Source organism: Rattus rattus, chromosome 11 (genome assembly GCF_011064425.1).
Source record: "Rattus rattus isolate New Zealand chromosome 11, Rrattus_CSIRO_v1, whole genome shotgun sequence".
Taxonomy (NCBI): domain Eukaryota; kingdom Metazoa; phylum Chordata; class Mammalia; order Rodentia; family Muridae; genus Rattus; species Rattus rattus.
Window position 1 is genome coordinate 54597291 of NC_046164.1, and position 23744 is coordinate 54621034.

At 39.1% G+C, this 23744-nt stretch overlaps 1 protein-coding gene across 5 annotated transcripts in view; it reads left to right on the forward strand.

The window, feature by feature from the left end:
• The window catches only part of Ppargc1a (PPARG coactivator 1 alpha), a 648614-nt gene that overhangs the window by 576815 nt on the left and 48055 nt on the right, over window positions 1–23744 (forward strand). For 4 of the 5 annotated variants that reach the window (XM_032916066.1, XM_032916069.1, XM_032916065.1 and 1 more), the window contains one exon: window positions 23544–23639. The exons of the other annotated variant lie outside the window; for it this stretch is intronic. In XM_032916066.1, coding sequence (XP_032771957.1) covers window positions 23544–23639 — 96 coding nt within the window. The remainder of the gene's footprint in view (window positions 1–23543; window positions 23640–23744) is intronic. 5 annotated transcript variants of the gene reach the window in all.

The following is a 23744-nucleotide window of genomic DNA, read 5'->3' on the forward strand; positions in this document are numbered from 1 at the left end:
AGAACTGAGAAACACACCATCTTGTAAAGTTGTCTTAGAGAAGCCAAACTAGATTCAGATAGATTTTTCTCATATTTAACACGTTTTGTTCCCAGATAAGCTCCTCCGGTCCTCCCTTCACACTTGCTATCTTCCGTTGGATGTGCAGCCTAAATGAGTCTTAGTTACTTGTTGTTCTGAGCACATAAGACACGGGGTAGCAATGACTTTAAAATCTCATAAGATAGCAGACACAGAGATATTATGGGGAGATTTTCAAGCTGATCAAAAGAGGAGACTAAAAAGTACAAAATTCAACATCTAGAACCAAATTATCTGGGGTCATTTACAATGAGGGCAGCTAAGCTCCATGTGCCTTACTCGTTCCCAATCATTATTTTGTAAGAGCAAATGGTGCCACAGATAGCAATTCTTGTAATTTTTAGTAGGGCTGAAATATTTCAAACCTTCACAAGTGTGCAGGAGCTTGTATGACCACATGAAAGTAAGGAAATTAGTGTAAAAAAAAAGTTTGCTGTTTACATACATCGAGTTCTCCAATTCATCACACAGGGCCAACTGGGTTAATTCGGGATCATTCTTTTCCATGGTAAATGAAAGTTTGCAATGTTTATTGTTGTTATTGTTGTTATTATTATTATTATTATTATTATTATTATTATTGGTGGTAGGTAATAGTAGTAGTAGTAGTACTAGTAGTAATAGAGTAGTAGTAGTAGTAGTAGTAATAGAGGAGTAGTAGTAGTGGTCATAATAGTGGTAATGGTAGTAATAAAGTAGTAGTAGTAGTAGTAGTAGTAGTGGTAGTAACAGAGTAGTAGTAGGAGTAGTGGTAACAGAGTAGTAGTAGTAGTAATAGAAGAGTAGTAGTAGTGGTAGTGGTAGTGGTAGTAATAGAGTAGTAGTAGTAGTAACAGAGTAGTAGTAGTAGTAGTAATAGAAGAGTAGTAGTAGTAACATAGTAGTAGTAGTAGTAATAGAAGAGTAGTAGTAGTAACAGAGTAGTAGTAGTAGTAACAGAGTAGTAGTAGTAGTGATAGTAATAGAGTAGTAGTAGTAGTGATAGTAATAGAGTAGTAGTAGTAGTAGTAGTAGTAGTAGTAGTAGTAGTAATATCTTTCAATAGTTCTTCATTTAACACAAATATCTATTTAAATGTTCAACAATAATGACACTTCTGGTTATTTTGTTTGTTAATCATGAAACTCTTTGGACACAGAAAAGCTTGTCCTTGGGGAATTCAAATACAACTGAGCCTGTTTACTGTTCCGTCATTCTTCACACTACAATGAAATTACCTATGTTTCCTTTCACTGCTTCCAACTTTACGTAGAGCCCAATAACCCACGCCACCCCAATGAGCAGCTCAGCCACAGGGTTCCATCTAGAGCATGCTAAAACATTGGCACCAACAATAATTCCTCCCCTTTTCATCCCTCCTATTTTGCTTGGAGAATCTTATAAGTAAATCACCAGACGTGTGGCCTGCAAAGCGATTATTAAAATTCACCAGTTGCCTTCGGACAGAGGATTTTAGTTAATGTATAAGACAAAGTTCCTTAAGTCTAATCTGCCCTTAGAAACCCTGGGACTCCTCCAGCTGCATCTTCCTCTAGATTTCCCTGATTAGTTTCCATACCTTGTACCTAAAAATGAACAGCCTGAGTTTCCCCAGTGTGGACCCTCAGCCTTGGTTAGGCCATGACCCCTCATGAATATTCAAACTTTGACAATATCAAAGAGTGCTGTCTTGGCCACCACTGCCCGCCCTGGCCCCTTCTCGAGCTTATTCTTTGTAGAGAGGCATTTGTGTCTTTCTTCATGTCCCTTTTAGGAGCAATTCTTTCCCTTGTCCAATTTTTCCCTTTCTCTTTATGGCTGTCATAATGGTGCCTAATGCCATCAGGCAGCCACGACCCTGTCCATCACTCACCTGCAAGCTATTCCTAAGCTAGTCGATGGTCCCCGAGTGACCAGATTAATTGTGCCAGTGCTAGCCCTTTCTACCTGACCTTTTTGTCTAGTGGCGTAAAAGCTGATTCCAGGCTGTGTGTGAGGCAGGCTGCCCTGCTAGCCTTGTGCTCTCCATGGAGCTGCTCAGTGGCAAGGGCAGCATCAATGCAAATGAGGCACAGAAGCAGGGCTGGAAGAAGGTGCCTGGTTGCAGGCTGCCAGAGATCAAATCAGCCCTCTGCCAAGGGCCACTGGAAGTAAGTCTTAGGGAGAGAGCATCCCAGAGAAATTTTCTGTGGCCACCATTTCCATCAATAGTACTGTGAGAATGTGCTAGTTTAAAGATGGGTTCTTTTGTCTTACTTTAGCTCCAGGCTTTACCAGGCACAGGATAAACTCTTAATTCCCCCAAATTTAGGAAGGTATTTGTGGTCCTCCTCTGCATACAGTAAGTTATTGCCATGTAGGCTCAACAGTGTCTTTTTCTCTTTCTGTAAGTTTTTTGGCCTATGACCCAGGTCATTGATTCCATGTCTCAATATATTGTGGGTCCCGTGAAAGAAAGCTGGCTGTGTGTTTACCTCATCGTTGCCCAGGACAATGTCATGCACATTGGGACTGCCTCCAGTGCCTTCTTAATGGGTGGCTTTACAGTGCTTCTACTAAATTCAGAAAGAGAAAATGAAATGATCTTCCTAGGCATTCTGACCAATCCGGCTAAAAATAAGACATGTCGAAGATCTGAGAACTTGTTCTCCAGGAGATGGTTTATAAACAGAGCCAACATTGACAGTGGCATGCTGTATGCCTGCCAGCATGGCTGCAAACCTACCTTTTAACTCACTGAAGATTTGCCATTCAGATTAAGATATGAGGGAGACCGGTGTTGATGAGAAAGGCCATGTGTGTACACAATGCACTGTTCACGGCACATGTCATCTGCTTTCCACCTGTATAACACGAGATCAAGGTGGGGGGGTAATTTCCCACATTCAGTAAAGTGCGGAAGATTGGGTACCTCTGCCTGTATGTAAGGAACGAGCTAACTCTCATCTGAGTTCATAAAGATGAAGTTCTGCAGCATAACAATACACCATTCCCTACATGGCTTCCCTATCTCCAGGTCTCTTTTGACTTTCAATATTATGCAAGCATCTGATCATCATTCTGTAGTTTTCTTGTCAGCAATCACAGTGACAAGAATTTGCTTCTTGTGTATAAATGATCGTAAGATTGTGCAATTTACATAACACATGTATAGTGATTACCTGGACTCTTGGAAGAATCAAGCCCAGACTCTAGTAAAGGAACCTGAAGGGCCAGGGAAAATGGCTAATTCCTAAGGTCTAAGAGTTTCTGGAAGCTGTGAATGTTCCCATTCTTGCTTTCTTTTATGAGCTGTGTTAGAGTTCAGGATGCAGAAGGGACTAAGATAGATCCCTGGCTTTCCCTGGTTTCTCCTGTGAAGTTACCATTCTGGTCATCTTTTTGTAAGGACTGTGGTAAACATTCTTTAGGTGTTCTGTCCACAAGTTGAGGGCATCAGGACGACTTACATGTTGTCAGGCAGTTTGCTCCTTTATTGGATGTCCAAGGACAGATCTGATCTCCTTCATTTGTTAATGGACAGAGATATCAGCTATTTAAGGAGCAGCTGGCATGGAGCAGGCTCTGTGCTCACGCCACTGCAATGCACTATGTATGTGAGGCAAACGATACAGGGACTCCCCTTAGGCACTGCTTGTCTATCGAAGTCGACACTTCTGAGTTAAAAGACAGAAGATGAATCCTGCAGCAAAAGGAGAAGTGAGCATCAAGGAGACTTCACAAAGACTGCAAATGTCTGCTGAAAAGGAATGAGAGGAAAATTGGTCACTGTTCTATCATATTTTTACTCCTGAGACATGAACAAATTGGAGGTAACACAAACTTCTGCTTGTGTATAAAATACATTTCCAGAAAGTAGACAAGAATGTGTGGCAGTTATACTATTTTTTTGAGACAGGGCATGATGTAGGTCAGGCTGGCAACTATGAATGTTCCCATGTAGTCAAGGATGACCTTGAACTTACCATCCTCTTGCCTTCATCTCTTAAACACTGGGACTACAGACAAGTGTCATCCCCACAGTGCTGATTTTTTTTGTGCTTGCTAAGCAAGATCTCTAAGGACTGAGTTCCAGCTCTAAACCCACATAGTAGGTTTTTAATGACATGTTTTAATGAATTTACCTTCTAACCAGCTCTGTCTACTCTGTGGCTGTGCTTGACAATCCAACAGCTCATTAGATTTCAACAAAAGCAGCCCAGCTAAATAAGAAGGGTTCCTTAGTCAAACACCCCTGGGCGATATCTCTGAGAGCAAATGTGACAAATAGAATCAGAAATGAATTAAATAATCAGCTACAGCAAGCCAAACTAAGAAGAAGAAGAGGGGGAAAAAAGAGCCTGAAATGACCAAAAATGGAAACATATTACAGTTATCTGCATTCACCGTACAGAGCAAGTTTGGTCATATTTAAGATAATTCTCTAGTGCCTGCTATTTTTAGCCAAAGGGTAATCTCCCTTAAGAGCCTTTCCAAGCTGCATCCCTTTAACCTGGCCCAACAGACTAAGCCAATAAGCTGTCTGCCTTGCCTCGCCCATCCAGGAGGAAGAGCAATTGCTAAAACAAACCATTTACAGGGAGAATGCTCAGTCCATCTTGTATTAAAGGCTCCCTTCATATAGATTTTTAAAACATCCCACTATTGAGTCTTGCCTGTCAGGGACCAAATGTCCAGCTTTGCTGTTTGGAAATTGTAGACTCACGGTTATGAAAAGAGGATTTTATAGGCCTGATCTAATGGAAATAAACATTACCCCATTACCTTCAGTAGAAGCAAATCTTTACAGTTCAAGCTATCGTTATTAATGGCTATGAGAAGAAAGAAACGATTCCAGGGGGTTATTTATTTATTTAATTCTTTTTTTTTTAGGCAAAGGAAGACCAGCTTGCTGTACCATAGCAAATGAAAGTTTTCTTAAAGCTTTCTCCTTGGTGACTTTGCAATGTGTAATTTAAAAGCAGAAAGCAAAGAAGAAGCAGTTTAAAACAGTAGGCTGTGCTTCTGGCCCCAACCAGTCCTGGGGCGTATGCTCAATAAACTGTCCCTATCTGACTCAGAGGGGAAAAAAAGTAGGCTGGCTGTTTCTGGTGTCTTTCTTACATATTCAAATACTTTTGAGAGACGCTTGTTCTGTCAGTTCTTGTCTGTCTGTCTCTATATAGTGTATTGCAACAACTCCATCATCTCTTAGCATTCACTATCTGCACCAGAGAGAGGGAACACAGTGTTTAGCCATATGTGTATATAGGTACAGATGTAGGCCGTCCAACCACAGGTCACGGCATCATAAAATTTGTTAACTTCTGCTTAGGTCACCAGAAACAATGGTTCTGACTATTCAAGTTCCAGATTCATGCCAGGTTGACCAGTCTACCCCAATCAGAAGACTGCAATAGCTACTTCAGCAGCAAGTCAAATTCAGCTGCCGAGGCTAAGCGTGAGGCATCGACTGCCAGATGCTTTGTGAGTTCATGCGTTTTACATCACATTAGGTAGGTGCGGTGGGAGAAATGTGGTTGTAACCCAGGGCCTCAGTCTTCTGGCAGTTGTGTTCCAGGGCTGTATAACTGAGATGTTTTTGCCCATAGACTAGCCCATAAAATAGTCAACAAGACTGAGTACACTTACAGAGACCTTCCTCTGAGACACCGTACGTGTATCTTCCTAGGTTCGTGTAACACTACCTGCAATACCAGCCTTCTCGTAAACGTTTTATGGGGACCTGGTAAGTGCCAGGCACTACCCTTGGTTATATGTGCTTTCTGTCTTTCCACTGATTAGGAATCTAGAAGTTAGTATTTAACCAGGCCCCATTCCTGGTTCCCACTGTTTCTCTTCAGTGGCAACAAGGTGAGATCGCCATTCTTCCTCTGGAAATCTAGGAGCATTGGCTACCCCCATGGCTGTCTCCAAGGGGATAATTTTCCTTCCCTGGCTATCTTTGACTCTTAGCTGATCAAATGGGACCTGGGGTCTTCTGATGGTCAGGGTCTTGCAGGGCAGACGCCAGGAGGTGTTTGGTGGTGCCTTGCTGGCTCTGCTGATCTTTAGTCCCCTTTGAGTCTGGCTGTTAATTTTTAGCACAAGGCTGACAGTGCAACACAGGGCACACAAGGTTGCCTAACTTCTTGTTTGTGTGCTTCAAGGGATCAGAAGCCATGGTGTGGTTTCCCCTAAATCTCAAGCTGTAGCTCTCTATCTCTGTCTCATTCCTCTGCTGTTGTCTTAATCGCCTCCCGTGTTTTCCATAAAGCGTCTATTGCAGAAGACTCCCTTTCTGCTCTTTGATGAATGCTCACTGTCTTTATGTTTTTGAACCTTCTCTATCTGGTGTTTAAGTGACCATGCCTGTCCCCACACCCTCACTGCTTACTCAGCCCTGCTTGCTGTCGCTCCTGTACAGTCCATGTTCTACACACATATTACTTGAATATGAATCCAAAGGCTGTACTTTACAGCTCCTGCTATGATCCTTGAACTTTCCAAGAAACTATGGTACATTAAAAAAAAAGAATTATCTAGGATTCAGGGATTCCCTTCTTAACCATAGAAGTATACCAGTTGCACATATGTGACACAACCACCAGCCACAGCTACCCTGGAGTTCATTGCTTGACAAAGCTTTGTTCTAGGCTTCACATGGAATACATAAATTTATCTGCTAGCCCCTGCACTCAATGACCATCAGAGACTAGTCTTTGCATAAGGAAGCATATGGTCGTTGGTGATTAGCAGATTTTTAGGGCTGGGGAGAGATCCTTTAAATTTTGTAGGAGAAAGGGAATGCAGCTATCCTATCCAGGAAACACATCTTCTAGCCAGGAAGTGTTTTGATTGGTAGAGCAGAAGGTAGGTATTTCAGGCATCAAGTTTCTTTGCAGTATTCCTTTAGTATATATTTAACACCTTTTGTGTGCAGGGATATAGATTCTGTGTTAAAATGAAAAAACTGATAGGAAAATGGCAGCAAGGCTGTGGTGCAGGACACTCTGGAATGAACAAGAGACAAAACTAAACTGGGTCGGTGGAAAGGACAGTAGCTAGAATGGGACAGAATTTTTGAATTGTTGAACATTTATATTTTTATCAGTCATATTGACTCTTGTATTCTCATTTTAAGTGGGGAAACTGAGGCCCAAGAATTTTAATTTGCTTGTAGTAAGAAGCCCTGGCTTCTTAGAGAGAATACAGAAAAATGACTTGGGAGAAAAGTGGTAGAGAAGGGCTGAAGTGTGTCTAGGTAGGAAGCTTGAAGTCATGCAAATAGGAGGGTAATGGAGACACCGAGAAGAAGGGATGGATATTACAGAGGTTGGGAAAAATAAAACCTCTCCATGGAGATGTTCATTACAGAAAGTGATAGGTTTGATGTCGGAGTGTAACAAGAGTTAAAATGACTGTAGTTAAGCAGTTTGAGTGAGAACTATTAGTTAATAAAAATAGAATCATGTGCTGAGGGGCTGTGTATGGCCTAAGGACACAGCAAAGAAGTAGGATCCAGAATATGATCTAAGTAGATTGTCAGGAGTATTCTCTGGTGCTGGCTGTTGGGAGTAATTTTGTTCACTAAGTATGGGGCAGCTACAGAAGATGGTTGAAGAAGACTGTACTCCAGGAAAGAGCCATTTGGTAGATATGTTCTGGAAGAGATCGAAAGGCTTCCTTTTGTCCTGGATATCAAAGATGTTTCACTTTTGCTTTGAGGTCCACAACTGGTGGACTAGATTACTTTTAGCCAATAGTAGAAGTTTGACTTGTATGCATATGAGTGTAGGTAGGTGGGTAGGATCATCTGTGGGTCAGTCACTTGGGCTATACATATTCAAAAAACGTTTTAAGATAAAAAAAAAACCTTTCATACTATCAAATTACTTACTAAAAATACTACTCTGGGTTAATTCTCATAATCGCCATAAATGTCTTGGAAGTATTCACTGATTTTTCAGTTTGGAAATTGAGATTGAGTAAGCACCTTGCCCAGGGCCAAGTTTCAGAGCAGACACCAGAATAGATAAGCATTTCTGAACTACAACTACAAAAAACGGTTAAGTTTTCAACCATTCCCTATGCTGCCTCTTAATTAGAGCTTGTATTGGCAGGCATTGAGCTTCTCTTCCACTTTACTCCCAACCTCTTTCAAAATTTCCAAATACCTAACTTTATTTCTCTCTCCTTATTTTCAATCCTCACAATTTAAACACCACAGGAAACTCTGAAGTCTTGGAGTTGCTCTCTGCTTAATTCTACTCCTACTTGAACAGCTAGCATCGTCATAGATCCTTTTCATACTGACGTGTAGTGGAAGAGTGCCCCGAGAGTCCATCCTACTGCAGCAGTCAGCAGACGAGCTCCAATGTCTCACAGCTCCTAGAGTCATGGGTCTTTCCATCTGTATAAGAACACATGTTTTCTTTTTAGGAAACTGATTGGCTAAAATTCTTCTTGTTGCGTTTAACGGAAGAGGAAGGCAATTATGAAGTATTGATAATGCATCCTAGACTGGGCTCTAAATTCATTCATGGGGCCCTTGGAAATGTCTTTGTAAGGTTTATCGAGACAGATGTCTGAGAGGCCTCCTGAAAAGTGAAGCTCAGAGGGAACTGCAGTTCCTTCCTCACACAGTCCCCTCATTTTCATTAAGTGATGCCAGTTTTCCAAATCACCCAAACACAAAACTATAGCCAGTATTATTGCCGCACTCCAATATCAAACCTACCGCCTTTTAAATGCAATTCAAAATATCAATGTTCCTCCAAATAAACCATGTTTTTATAAACTACATTTAGGTCCAATCATTTTCCTCTCCTTAGTGAGCATCAACTCATTTTGTATTAGTGATTATATAAATTTTCTTAATATTTTCTCTTCCCTCATGCCTCTGTAAAGGCGAACAATTGTGCCCTTTCATCTTCCCCTTGCATGCAACGCTCGCAGTTGTTCTGTGCCTTAAGTGGTAGTGTCCTGTATCAGTTCAATTAAAAGCAGAGAGGATGATTTTTTTTTTAAAGTTATTATGTCTTTTGGTCCTTGTGTTCTCCAAGTTCCCTGGGATTCTGATTCAAAATTATGTAGATAAACAGAACTGAGTAGCTAGCTGGTGAATAAATGAATGAGCACATGACATCTAACTTATGATCTTCTGAACCATTCTGGAAGTGTTTTTAGGGGACCTGGAAAATTACTCGAGTAATTGGATCTGTTGAATAAGTGCCGGGCTGGGTCTGGTGACTGCGTCACATTCTGCAGATGGGTCAGTAATTTTGCTTCAGTTTGCTCATTCTTTGTTTCAAACAGTACAGGTTTCTGGGCCTTGATGTCTAAGATACAGTGGCACCCATTCTGCAGTTCTTGTTATGTTGCCAAAACAGTGTTTTATTGCTGTCTCCACCCACTCCCATTGCTGCGCCTGAGAAACAATTGTTGTGTGTCTCTGCCCTTCTGGTTTGGGTGGCAAATTATTGATCCAAGTGTTATGGTAACAGCTGTACTGCTGATTGGATGAAGATAAATATCCAAGAATGCAACTGGTATTTTCTGACATGATTGCTTTTCCTGGGAGCCCAGCCATCCCAAGAGCTTTTATAGGAATGTTCAGTAGGTGTGTATTCAGAACTGTGTTATAGGAGAGGACAAACTCTGCTGCTGAATTCCTTCGTTCATTCATATTGCAACTCTCACCTCTGTCCACATCTATCTTTCTATCTTTACCTTTTACTGTTTTCCTGGCTGCTTCGATTTTTCTTCTGTTTCCCTCCTTCCCTCCTTCCCTCCTTCCCTCCCTGCCTTCCTCCCATCCTTCCTTCCTTCCTTTTTTCCTCCCCTTCTTCTTTTCTTTTTTCTTCCTTCCTTCCTCTTAAATCCTTTCTATGGTGGTTTTTGAAGGGTTGTGAGCCAACATTATCATTGCCTATATTCCTTTTGCTCTTGAGTTTAATGCTTTTTCTTCTGATGTCCTTAAGTGTCTTTTTTGACATTATTTCTATTTTATATATTAAAGCTGTACAATGTGCTATCTTGGTAAACATTTTTATGGTGAAATAATTTCTACCTGCAAGCAAGTCAACTTAACAATCACTTCATATATTTTCCCTTTTGCTATAAAAGCAATGGAATTCAGATCTTAGGGAAATACCAGAATACCGTCCAATATTGTTACCTTCAATCCCAGTACAAGTTATTCACATTATTATTCTACAACTTCAAATTTGTAACCTTTGATCTGCTTTTCATTTCCTCCATCCCCGAGTCTTTCCTAGCACCCTTTTGGTTGTTTGACAAAAGTCCTTTGTCAGGTCTCCATTCTATGGTATTTGAATATTCTCCATTGGCCAGCTTGTAGTGGTATTTAATCTTTGTTGGTGTTTAGTAAGAATGATTGAGGTTTTGTGACTATTCTTTATATTCTGATGTTTTCTTCTTCCATGAACATCTTTCTTTCTTTCTTTCTTTCTTTCTTTCTTTCTTTCTTTCTTTCTTTCTTTCTTTCTTTCTGCTAGACTATCCTGAATACTTAATGTGTAAGAGAAAGGAATATGTCTGAAATGGCTCCCTGGAGCCTCAGTGTCAGATTATGTTGGCACCACTGGAGTAAGAACCTTGACTTGGCCCGACTTTACGCTGGCATTGTAAGCAATGCCTCCTTTCCTTAATTAACAGAGACAATCCAAGGAAGAATGGTTTGTGAAATGATGCTCAAGTGGTCTTTGACTATCATCTCATTCCCTGGGGGAGACTGCGGGTTGATAATTCATCCTGAACAGTGTACTAGAGTATCCTAATAAAAAGATAATTAAAATTAACACTTTCATTTATAAGTAAATATTATTACATGATATAAACTTTGATTTGCATATTATCTTAATTTATGTTACTATTTAATTTATGTTATACACCACAAGAGATATAGTTGTGTACCTTAATTTATTTTTATAAATCATTTTATAAGACACTCAATGCAGAATCCTTATTTTCTTTCTGTTTCCCTAATTGAACTAAATAAACTAAAAGACAATTGTTTGGCTGTGGAAATGAGTCTCAGTGAAGAGCCCTGCCACTCTGAAGTAAGAAAACAGAGATGAGCACTGACCTTAAACTGACTTCCTAAATATTAAACAGATTCACAAGTTCAAGAAAATAATATCATGTGGCAGTATTTCATATGTGAAAAGACTTTGTAAGTCTTTAGAAGCCACAGAGAGACCATGTCTCCATTTCCCAAGGATGGACCCAGAATTCAGGAGACCTTGTCAAGTTCTTTGAGGTCACCAGACATCTTTTTCTTTTTCATACTTCATGACTTCAGAGGCGCTATTGTAAGATGACTGGGGAGCTAGTGTCGGAAAGAGCTGATTTTCTTATCCTTTGTCTATCACTTGATTCAAGTGGGACCATGGATACATTTCTTCCTCTCAAAACCAATACTGGCTTTATAAGGTTTTTTTTTAATTCATTCAGTGAACATTTACAAACCATTGTGTTACATGTGAGAGTCTCAGGACATTCTAGTTAAGGAACTGGAGTGAGTTTGTGTCTTCACTGAGCCTCCGTTCTAGATGATTGTGCTAAGTCTGAGTGAGAGGCTGTATTAGGAGCGCTTCCCAGTGTCTGAAGCCAAGGGCATGCATTAAAGGTTGCTGACAAAATGCACACAAAGTCCATGAACACCTGGAGGAAATAGCAATTGCCATTCATGCATAAATACATGGACAAGGAAAGCCAAAATATTATTAACAAACTCCTTCCATGGAAACCATTAATACTTAATCATAGTGAAGTATACTATGATACTTATAATTCATAGATCCTCAGTTACAAACAAATCCTCCTCCTCTTCATCATCACCACCACTACCACCATCATCATCATTATCATTATCACATCATCAAAAGAATCAACTCTAATTTCCCCACAGAGAAGTACATGTGTAGTGGATAGAATTGATGAGAGGTAGTTGAGTTGGTGTTGGTTGGCAACAAATATCTGGAACATTATAGAAACTGTGCTTCGCACTTTTGATCAGTTCCTATTTTAGTAGGTTTGGGCTAGGTCTGTGCCAACCCCTGGCAGGAGAGGAGAAAATGAAGGATCTGCCCACTGTCTCCCCATGTCAGGGGCAACTTATTCTGTAAAGGGAAATAGTGACATTCTTACATATGAAATTATTTGTGATGAATCTTGGACTTTAAAGTTGTATAGGAGATCTTATAAGCAGAAAATGACTGACAGTAAGAGAAAGAATAGGGGTACTTGTTCCCAGTAAAACGGTAGGAATTCTACCACCCAGTGGCTGTCCTCTGAAATTCCACAAATAAATTAGTGTTCATGTTTCAGTTATTTTCTTTGCCTTTAAAATATGTTGCTTAAATACTTGTTCATCTGCATACACACGTGTGTACAGACATATGGGCTTAAATATGTTTTGTATAACTTCATTTTGCATATAATTTGTTAATAGGTAAGTGTTCTTTCCTCATTTCCTGTGGTCTCTGAGAGCATCTTGGAAGTTGATTCTGTGTATTTATTGCTTCTTTTATTGTCATAACAGCCTTAGAAATCCAGTACATAAGTGATGATCGTTGTTGTGAGCCCAATACTGTGCTAACTTTGGAAATAGATATAAATGTTTGGCATCATCTGCTGTTCCTGAGAAATCAGCTATGTGTTTCTGCCTAGAAACTTTGTTTTTGGTTATAATATTTGTTTGTTTGCTTGATTTATCTGTGTGTGGGTAGTCACAGTACATTTGGAAGCCATAGGACAACTTGAAGAAGATGATTCTCTCCTTCTACTATGTGGGTTATGGAGGTTGAAGTCAGGACTTAAGTCTTAGATGTAGAAACCCCTACCTGCTAAGCCAACCCACTGACTCTGTTTTACATGTACTTAAGTATTCTAATAATATATGTAGAAATAACATAAGGAAAATGTCTAGTTTGATTTTTGTAGAACTTGTAGTCAATAAATGGCTATTTGCAGGAATGTCCAATACAATAGATTTCTTGGATAGTTCTATAAAACCAAAAGTGTCATTGGGAACAAAGTGCATGAAAATTCAGGTGAAGATTCAATTTCAAGGGAGAAAGTGTCTAATTACTTGTCCCTGGCCCCTGGGAGAGCCCTTAAATGAGAATGGGACGTCTGCTTGCTGGCTATCCAGTGTGGATCCATTGTGTACTTGTACTGTTTTATACATCATTCACATTCGGAACAGTTCTTAGCATGTAAAAATGACCTAAAGAATGTGATTTGGAGAAATGACCTAATTGGGAAGCTCTAGACAGAAGCCTGAGGGAAAGGAATAAGCTTGTTGCTTGAGTAGCAAGGATCATTGTTAAAAAAAACCCTAGGCGAGTATAGTGCCCAGCTAAACTTTGTTATGAAATGTCACCTTGCCAGGATGACAGGTAACCAAAGTGTGACTCCTTAAGTTACTTGAAGCTCTGGGCTTCATTCTGATGTGACCAAGAGAGGTCAGCAAGCAGAGATACTTTGTACATAAAAGTATACTTCATCCAGTCAGAGATGTTTGCAATGACTAATGGGTCCTGGTAAGCAGAAACCAGGAAGCCTTGGCCTACTTGACAGAAAATATCAACATAGAGAACTTTGCTCAGAACATTGGCTACAGAAGTTTAGAATTTGACGTTTTCAACAACTGCTATGTGATCTGCTTTATGCTTGTGATGGCATATTCTAGAAACACAGTAAGTTCTGATGTATCTTGTGCCAGCTCTGGAAGATGGATATGCAGATATAAATGTTTTGTCCCTATTCTAACCGTGGTAACATATTTCTATCTACCATATTTTATTTTGATTCAGGATGGGAAGACCTGGTTTTCATGAATGCCAACTGGTTTCTATAATATGAGGGTCATTATTCATTTCTTTGATGTCTGAGAAATGAATGCTATATGCCAAATCTGGTGACCAGACATTGGAGTATATAACACATTGATTTGTTCGATGTGGGACCCCTTTTATATTGTTCTTTATGTGCTGAATTCTAATTATCAACTAGCATTCCCTTCCTATAATGCTACTAAAACCTGGTACCCTGAGATAGCCCATCTGCTGCTCCTCTGTGCCCTGTAGCTTCTGCCCAGGGTCCTTTGTTTCCCTGGGTGTTCATACTCCTTTCTTTCTTTTTCAGTCAGGTGGCGGAATCTGTGTTGTGGCATTCCTTCTCCCTCCCCGCATCAATTATTAACTGAGTATGTTAATATAGTGAATGCTTACTAGGTTTATACAGAATGACACAAAATCAGGTATTAAACAATCTAAAATTGTTCTTGGAGTACTTTACGCAAAGTGCAGCACTGAGTATTTCAAGAAGCTCCACACTGACTGGGTACTTGCCTTGTGCTGAAAGGGAACCTCTTGTTAATTCATCGATCTTCGTTTATTTGAAATATGGTTTTTGAGCATCTAGCCAGTTTCTGGTTCTCAGACTTTCCACAACTTAAAGATCAGACTTTTAAACATATGACTAATATTTGAAATTATTTGTAGTTAGTGACAAAATGTAGATTTTTTTTCAAAACATCCGGGGTTTAGAATTATCTGGAAGAACAGGTGATTTCCAGAGGCAGATAAAACGTTGCAGCCTGTTTCCTGTCGAGAAAAAAAAAAGACCTTTCTGTCCCCTCCTTCCCTGCTTTCCTTCATATCTGCTCATCCATCCATCTGAGGGTCACTCATTCTTGGCTCGCTCCATCTTATTAGATGCCTGGGATACAAAGATAAATGGCCCATGCTCCCCAGGAAATGTACATTGATAAACATTTTTTAGAAGTTTAATCTATCTGCCTCTGAGTGAAACATTTCAGTACAATGCTTATCTTCATGTAAAAACTCACCTTTCTAGGGCAGGGCCACCCTCATTTACAGACTTCAAATTTCTTTTCTGAAAGCAAGGTTGCTCTGCTAAACCCATGGAACTCTTTACGTCTGAGGCCTTTTGGTCTGGTGAAACACTGGAGCACATCAGAAATGTATACATAATCTCCAGTGGTCAACCAGGTTTCTACTAAAACGTATTTGAAGTCTAGTCTTGCTCTCTTGCTTCCTTCCCCCTCTTCAATCCTCCACTCGAGGCAAAGCCTAGGTGGCCTCTTTGTCCAGAGGGGAGGAGAATTCTGTTCTGAACAAGTTGTTGAAAAGATTTCCATGACCAAAATAACATAACTATTCTAAAAGTCCTGTGACCTGATAAGAAATTCCTTGCCCGGATTCTTGGCAACATTATTTAAAACTCAAAACGATTCTCCTCAGAGCACACACTCCTTATCTGAGTGACTTACTTGCCACTTGTCATGTACGCATAGCCTTGTGGAGTTAGTTATATTTTTACTATTCCTGTCTCACTTCCTTGACTTGATTATAAGCCCTTTGAGGATAATAAAATGAACACTGATGATAGTTAAAATTTATGGATGGCCTGTATGTGTCTGGCAGCATTCTGAGCATTTAACATGTTTTAGTTCATTCGATCCTTGCAACAAGGCACACGTTAGGTATTTAATCATTGTCTTAACTATGGGTGGAAAATGGAATACCAGAGGAATTTAGTGGCTCCCGGAGGTGCCATTACTAGGCGTAGAGAGGACTCATGTCCAGCAAGCTCACTTCAGATCTTATGGCCTTCAGTTCATAGCTTTGCCAGAGATCTCACACTTTAAAGTACAGGCTGAATGACACCTGGAAGATGATCCAAAATATTAAAACATTGATCTTTTTAAAGTCATTTTCTAAATGATTTTATAATTTTTCTCTAAACTTTCTATACCTTGATGATAGGACATAGAAAGCAGTTGTCTGAATATCTTAGTGAGAATGTGGACAATGTGGGGAGTTCTTTCTGGTACAAGAAGGATATTTATGTAGGCTTCCTCCTTATATAACCATCCAAGTTTCCCTGAGGATAAAGGTTTCTTAGATACAAATATGCAAATATGTTGAACCCTAAATTAGAGAGTAATCTAACGTATGTTATACTCTCTAAAATTTATCTCATTTATCTGAGACAATATTGAATTACATCCTAAACTTTCCTTCACCTGTTTAATAAATGATAATTCAAAGGCACATTGTAATAGTGTCTAATGGAGTATATATAATATAAATGCTCTAACTTAAATATGTCATTAATGCTTGATCAGAGTGACTCCAATATTGGGTACATAAGCAGATATTAAATGACATGATCGAGGGATAAGTAGACATGGGGATGGCCTCAGAAATCAGTGTCAGGGCTGTGACGGTGGAGGGTGGCCTTATGAAGACATCTCCTTTCTTAAGTGACCAGCTACTCCCCAACTCTCTACATTTTCTGATTAGTTTCTAAAATGTAAAACTTTCCAATGAAAATTTCAATTCAGTACCTAATCTAATAATGCCAAGAAACCCTTTGTTAACCAAACCATGTTAACTAAGGAAAATGTATGTCTAGGCTTATTCTAGAGAGACACCTCCATTTTGTAGCATAAGCCAGCATGAATGGGAAGGAAGGATCGTGCAAGTCTTCTCTTCAGACTGTGGTTGCGTGTCTCCACAAGACAGGAGAAACAAGTGTATCAGGAGAGGTTTCGATGTAATCCAACTCTTTTTTTCCCCTGCTCTGTGAGATTTGGGAAAGTAATGGAAGAATGTGCTGACTTGATTAAAGAAAGTAGATAATGATCAAAGCACATTACATATCTGAGTGAAAGTCTCATAATGACGGGGCCAGTGAGACAGTTCAGAAGACCAAGGGACTTGTTGACAAGCCTGATGCCTGCATTCAGTCTCAGACCCACATAATAGAAGAGAACTGACTCCATCAAGTTGTTAGTTGAAGTCCACAGGTATGCCTTGCCATGCTGGTATAAATGTGTGTGTGCATGCACGCGCACACACACATACACACACACACACACACACACACACACGCACACACACACACACACACATCACTCAAAGTAAATAAATGATTATATAAATAAATGTAATTTAGAAGATTAAAATCTTGCAATGAAACTTTTTTTAATAAGTAATAGATAATAACTGCATATTTTAAAGAATGGAGCTTAACACACATAAAACAAAACAAGGGCCTTGCCTATGATGCCTATGTGATGCCTACTTAGCTTGGAAGCTTGTTAATGGCTCAGAATGTCTTCACTCCACATATCCTGAACCAGAATCTGCATTTTACTATCTTCCGGTGCTTCGTGTGCACATTAATGTTTGGGGGACATTGGCTTCGGTGTATGTCATGTCCTTGTTTCTAACAGCCTCAGTAGACTATGCTTAGAGCAACAGTTTGATCAGACAGCAGACTTTCAGGGAGCCTTCAATATCACCAGTGGAACCAAGGAACAACAACCTCATAAAAGTTTGCTCTCACTGAAGCCGAACAGAGCAGTTAATATGGTAATGGTGACATATTTAGCACTGAATCCATAGTGCTAACTTCTGTACCTGGTGAGCTAAACAGGATGTATCACACAGGCAATGTATTCATTTGGTAATCAGTAGTTTGCCTTATATAGCCAGTAAATTGTTAAATCCTGGACAGCTGATAAGATTATTTGCTTTCTCACTTTTTTTTTCAATATTGTGCTGAGCCTTTAGTATAAATTGAATAGAGTGACCTTTGGGGACTCTATAAAATTGACTGCATTCCCTAAGATTCTTTGGTTTCAATTACCATACTTTTTTTTTTTTTTGATATTGGGTCTCCGCCATTCCACTCTCCCGTCACTCGTTCTGATGATACCGTCCGCAGCACTCCCACAGGTTACTAATGAGGATCTGACCATGGGCATGTGTGCTCCCAGTCAGGACTTCATGTCAAGTATAAGAACAATGTGTAAATTACCCAAAGCAAATTGAATCACAAAGTTGATTGCAAACTGCTTAGTGATTTGGGGCCCAGTGATGGAAACTGTGTTCTAGGTTGCCGGATCTTGAGTTTGTGAGATGGATAAGTCAATTAGTGACTCCTCAGTTTATTAGCAACTTAATTGTCAGAATGTAATGAAACTTCTGAACTGCAACAACTCATTAGAAGCAATGAAACATGTGACTTTTCTTTTTCTAGAATATTCAGTGAGCTGTATTTTCCCCCCAAAGACATCTTGAAAATAAAATGAACAATTAAGTGTAATTTTTTTTTAATCTTTGAAGCAGGAAGAGATTTAAATTCCCTCCCTAGAAAAATGCTCAGTAAAGGTTAAGTTCACTCAAAAAATAAATAAATAAAATAAGCCGCGGCTCTAATTCTGTCCTGTGTTTGTTATGTCACCTGTATTGAAACTTTAATCTTTTCAAGGCTCTGTCCTGTTTGTAGAATAGCACAATAATGATTATCGAAGGAATTAACGTGTAGATAGAGGGAACAGCAGCATGTAGTGTATAAAAATAATCTTATCGCATGTCACAAGGTCTTCTGTCTTTATCTCGAGATAACTTAGATTTTATTTTTGTAGATTAGGTATTATTAATGAGCACGTAGACCCTGTATGATCGGTCATACATCAGGTGGCCATATCTTGATGGCATCTTGTACCTTGTATATATGGATTGTTTCTGAATATCAGGTTTCTTGTAAATGGTGACTGATTCTACATGACCTCCATGGGAGTTGACTCTGATGACTGTACCAAAAGCTCAAAGATGAATCCGGGTGCTCCTTTTGTACTTTATTATCCCTATGGCTAACAAAGAAAATCTTGATAGTGTTAAGAATAGAGAGCTATTAAAAAGTCCCAGATGGTGATTAAAACTTTAATTCATATTTTAATAGCAGTAATTATTTCCCAAAGTCCACAGCCCTAAAGAACAGTAGACTATGGAAAGAGTACTTCATCTTCAACTAAAAGTGAGAGTAGTATCAAGTATCCATCTACTCTCCTGGTTTCCTTTTCTACTTTTTATTTTTCTTTTCCTCCATATTATCATTACTTAGCCTTTTTTGACCTTAGTTAAACAAATAATTTTGTTGGCTTGTGAATGAATGAATGAATGCATGAATGAATATAGGCTATCTAAGATAACATTTCACTGTAAAGCTGTGTACCTTTTCTCCCTCACTTGCTTGAGATACCTCCCTTCCAAAAGGCATTGCCCCAGCTTAGTGGATGAAAGAGGAGACGGAAGAGTTGGGCACATAAGATAGGACATTAGCCTGGGGTCAGCTTTGCTGTATATCATGGTCCTTGTATTTTGATTGAGACAAAGTATCTCTATATATTTAAGGGTTAAGTGCGACAGTATATTATGCCCATATAACAGACCTTTTATTAGGGAATTTGAGTAAAATATCTACCATATTTATTGAAGACTATGTCCCTGAATCATATTCTTAAATAAGACAAATTATTTCTTCCTTTATCATCCTCAAAAACGACTTTTCAGATGTATATTTTTCTGTTATATTTCCTATGAATCATTGGTTCCTGCTTTGTTTTAAGAATAATATTTTTACCCTAGGTGGGGTGTTCTGAACTGAAGGTACTATCTGTGGGTCTTTTATTCTCTGAATCCTACCACACTGATAAAGATTGCGTCTTAGGTAATAGATCAAGTCTTTATGCTCTATCGCTTCCTGCGCTTTCTTTGGAATGTTTGTTCTTTGTTGATGATGTAACATTTTGAACATTCTTTGGAATTGGAAATATTTCTATGGAGGCCTGCGACAAACTTTGTGCATAGCATCACATTCTGTAACCAAACAACTACCTCTATCTGACAGTGCCAAGTTCAGCAGCCCCAAATGACTTTCCAAATGACACAGCTTCTACATGATAAAATTAGAACTTAATCTCATTCGTCTAAGGCAAAATCCCATAAGACTTCCAATCTATGTCTTGTAATTATTCACAGTGGACATGATATTGATGAGGAGAGCATTGAAACGAGAGGCCTTGGGTTAATGTTTGAAGAATATTGAATGTTCTTCCAGGGACAAATTGAGCAGCAATTGATGCTTTAGTGGCATCTAACTATTTTGCTATTAATTACTAAAGCCTGATGTTTTTACACCATGCCTGGAGGCGAAAGGATCCACTCTGGGGCCAGCCAAGTCTAGCTGATAGCATCAGATCTTTGAGCCCTGAGTGAACAGATTACAGCTGCTGGCTGGCTATACCAAGAGTATGGGGAAGTTTGTCTATCACTATTGCTCCCAGCTGAGTTACTAAGGATTCAGAGAATAGAGACAGGCACTGTGGGGACTCTGCTGTGCTGTGGCATTTGCTAGAGTCTCATACACGTTCTATTACTGTTGTTACAAAGCTTGTTATTTTCCACTTGCTGTCACGAAGTTTTATGAGCAAGAAATAAATTCAACCCAACTCTAAGTATAATCCAAATTCAGTAAGTATTTTTAACAATTTAATCTGAAATGCATGCCATCACGTTTGTGGTTGTAAAAATACTTCTTATACAGATTCTCCTGGGTGTCCTTTGATTTTCACACCCAATTTAAGTAGGCTGTCTGGTCTATGGGACCTGATGTTATTTTTGTTTTGTTTTGGTTGTTTCTGTTGTTCTTTCTTACAAGCCATTTAATTTGATATTAGCTGTAAAAGGTCTTGGTTGGTGGGTGTCCCTATCCCACACCAGAGGTCTGATCTACTTAGAGAAATTGTAGGTCTCCAAATAAGATTAGGACAAATAAATGAGCTCTATTTGTACAGGTTCCAAGATATGTTGCAGTATCTATATTTTTTTTAGACATGTGAGGGTTTCTGGGTATCCTGAAGCAGTACAGGTGGACCTTATCTATTGGCAAGCTTTGTTTGCTTGAGCTCATGATAAGAACACTCATTTTCCTCTTTCCTCAAAGGCACTACCATTTAGTCTTTTATAGGAGTGATTCTCAGTCCTCGCTCCCATTAGAATTCCACCTGGGAAGCTTTAAAAATACTAACTCCCACTTGCAAAAGGTACTGATTAATTGCTCTGGAATAGGGCTAAAGCATAAATATTTTTAAAGTGCATACATGATTCTATTGAATAGCCAGTATTGAAAATTACTGCTCTCCAGCTACCTTTCATTTCATATAAAAGATAGTAGCAAACTGTTCTGAGTCAAGTCCTTGTAGTACCAATTATATTTTCAACTTTAAGTGCTTCTAAGCTATCTCAGTGTGAAGTCTTTCCTAAGAAAACTATTCACGCTTTGCTTTTATAATTAAATCTGATTTTTAAATATGTTTGGCTTTTCTTAACTGTGAGTAGCGTTCATATTGCTTTAGCCATTCTTTTATTCTTCACAGTTGTTTATCATGTTTATAGTAATTTATGTTGTCAGTCACTGCTCTCTTTTCTTGCTCAAAATAAGCTCTCTGAGGGAAGGGTTTTATTTATTTTGTTCATTGCTATATTCCCAGTATCAAGTCTGCTTGGTACATAGTGAAGTCTCAATCAGTAATTGTTAATGTTGTTCAGAATCAGTTTGATGTGCACATCACAATAGCTAGCTCTAAGGTGCATATTGTCTAGTGGAAAACACAGATTTAGATGCATAATTTGGTAATTATGCTCTACTATTTCTTTGGAAGTCAATATATTGAGATTTTTTTCCATCCATGATATTTTAAATGATGTTGAGTCTTAAAGAAGGAAAATAGCACTACAAGAAATAGATACTTCTTCAGTGTTACTTTCTCTTATTCTCCTAGGAAGCAACAGGGTCTATTGGCAAAACTAACCACCATACTGGCCTAGATCAGAACAAATGCAGACATAGATCAATTGAGAGTTGATCTTACAGAAGTTTGCTCAGCACTCTGACTGTCTTTCTTCCTGATTCCTATGCAATAGTATTGCATGATTTGACTCCTCACTCTCCCTGTGTGTCGCTTGTCTGTGACAGCATCCTGGTATTATGGAAATGACTGAAGGATAAGTGGTTAAATTAACCAATTTCTCCTTTTGTTGTTTTGTAACTCTAAATTCTTATCCAGATTGGCCTGGCTCACTCTTGTTATCTCCCATGCTACTACAGGGGAATGTGTTTTTTAAGCCCCTTATATCAAATTCACTGAAAAAAAAAAGTTATGGATGTTATAGGCCAGTTTGTCTAAACGGCAGTGTCTCATGCTACCTCCCGATGCACGCTCCCAGCATATGCATACAAATCACCAGTAACCACAAAGGAGGCTGCATTTAGAACTAACTCAGTGGAAAGTGTTTAAAGATTCTTCATGAAAGGTGCACTCAGTGTGGCATTAAAAGGAAGCTCAATATCTAAATCCTAGGAGATTGCAAACTTATTCAGAAGCTTCGGAAAGTAAACCGCGTGTAGAATTGTTAGATGTGAAATCATTGAGAAAATGAAGCTCTCATATTGTATTTATTTGGCAACTCTTTATTGACAACCCACTCGTCTATGCAGAGCACTTTAGTAGGGTAGGAAAGTTGCTCAAGAAGTCTCAGATCCAATCTCAGCTCTAATGGTTTCTGCTCTCTTGGGGAAGGGCTAGGGACAGCACAGAGGATTACCAGGAAGCACACTTTGATTTCCTTTACCCCAGATGGCCCCACAGAGGACAGGCTTACCTCTGAATAGCTTGCAGCTACCCTGAAACCATTTTTGTTCATTCTATGCTATTGCTGGTATAGCACAGTAATCAGATCATGTGACACTGTCTGCTTCTTAGTGTACCCAACCTGAAATGCCACATAGATCCAGGTGCCGGGATCTGCAGCTGCATAATCGCATCCATATCCCGTGGTGCTCAGTCTTTGTGAACAAGTAACATTGACCTTTTTGATGATGCTGTCTAAGCAGTTTTTTTAGGCAGAAAATGTACTATCATATATAGAATAAAGATTGCTTACATCGTCACTCCAAAAAAGTACTGTCTCTCTCCTTGATTCATATAGTCTGCTAATTTGACACAAGAAAGCCATGTAAGTTATTTACAGCCACCTCCTTTCTGAAGATCTGGTGCTGATGTCCAGACTGATTAGGGCTCATGGGTGATTGCCGGTTACAGTTTTTGACTATTGAAATGAAAACTTTATAAAGTTAATTTTTTATTCATTGAAGTTCTCATCTTGGGATTTATAAATTTATTAGCACTTATTACTTCAACTGCTCTCTCTTCCCTTCCTTCCTCCCTTCTTCTTTCTCCTTTTCTTGCCCCCTCTCTTTCTTTCTCACTCCTATGCAGACTTTCATCAGTTGGGAATTGATCTTGAAGAAATTCGTCCAATGCTTCTCCTGTGTAATAACATGGACTGACTTAACATTATGTTCTTGCCATCTGTTGTCTGTATGTTGTTACATTCTAGTATTGTGGAAGCCATTAAAAATGACTGGTTAAATTACTCGATTTCTCCTTTTGTTGTTTTGTAATTGTTGAATCCTTATCCATTTTGGTTTTTCCCATTCATTATTTTCAATGCTTTTACTCTGCTGACATTGCTATAGATACCTGGATTTAGTGATCCACAATGGGCTTCGGAACTCTACGTTTCTGTTCACAGGGCACCTGTTATTCAAACAAAGAATCTGGAAAGTTTGAGAGGTCTAGAAGATCTGGGTTTGTGCAAAATTACCTTACAAAGGAGAACATGTTTAAGGTCAGCTTTGACATGGGGGTAGCGGGAACAAATGAAGGAAATGGAAAGAACGTTCTAGCAGAAGAACCAATCACGTTCACTAGGAGTAAAGATGGGTTATGAAGT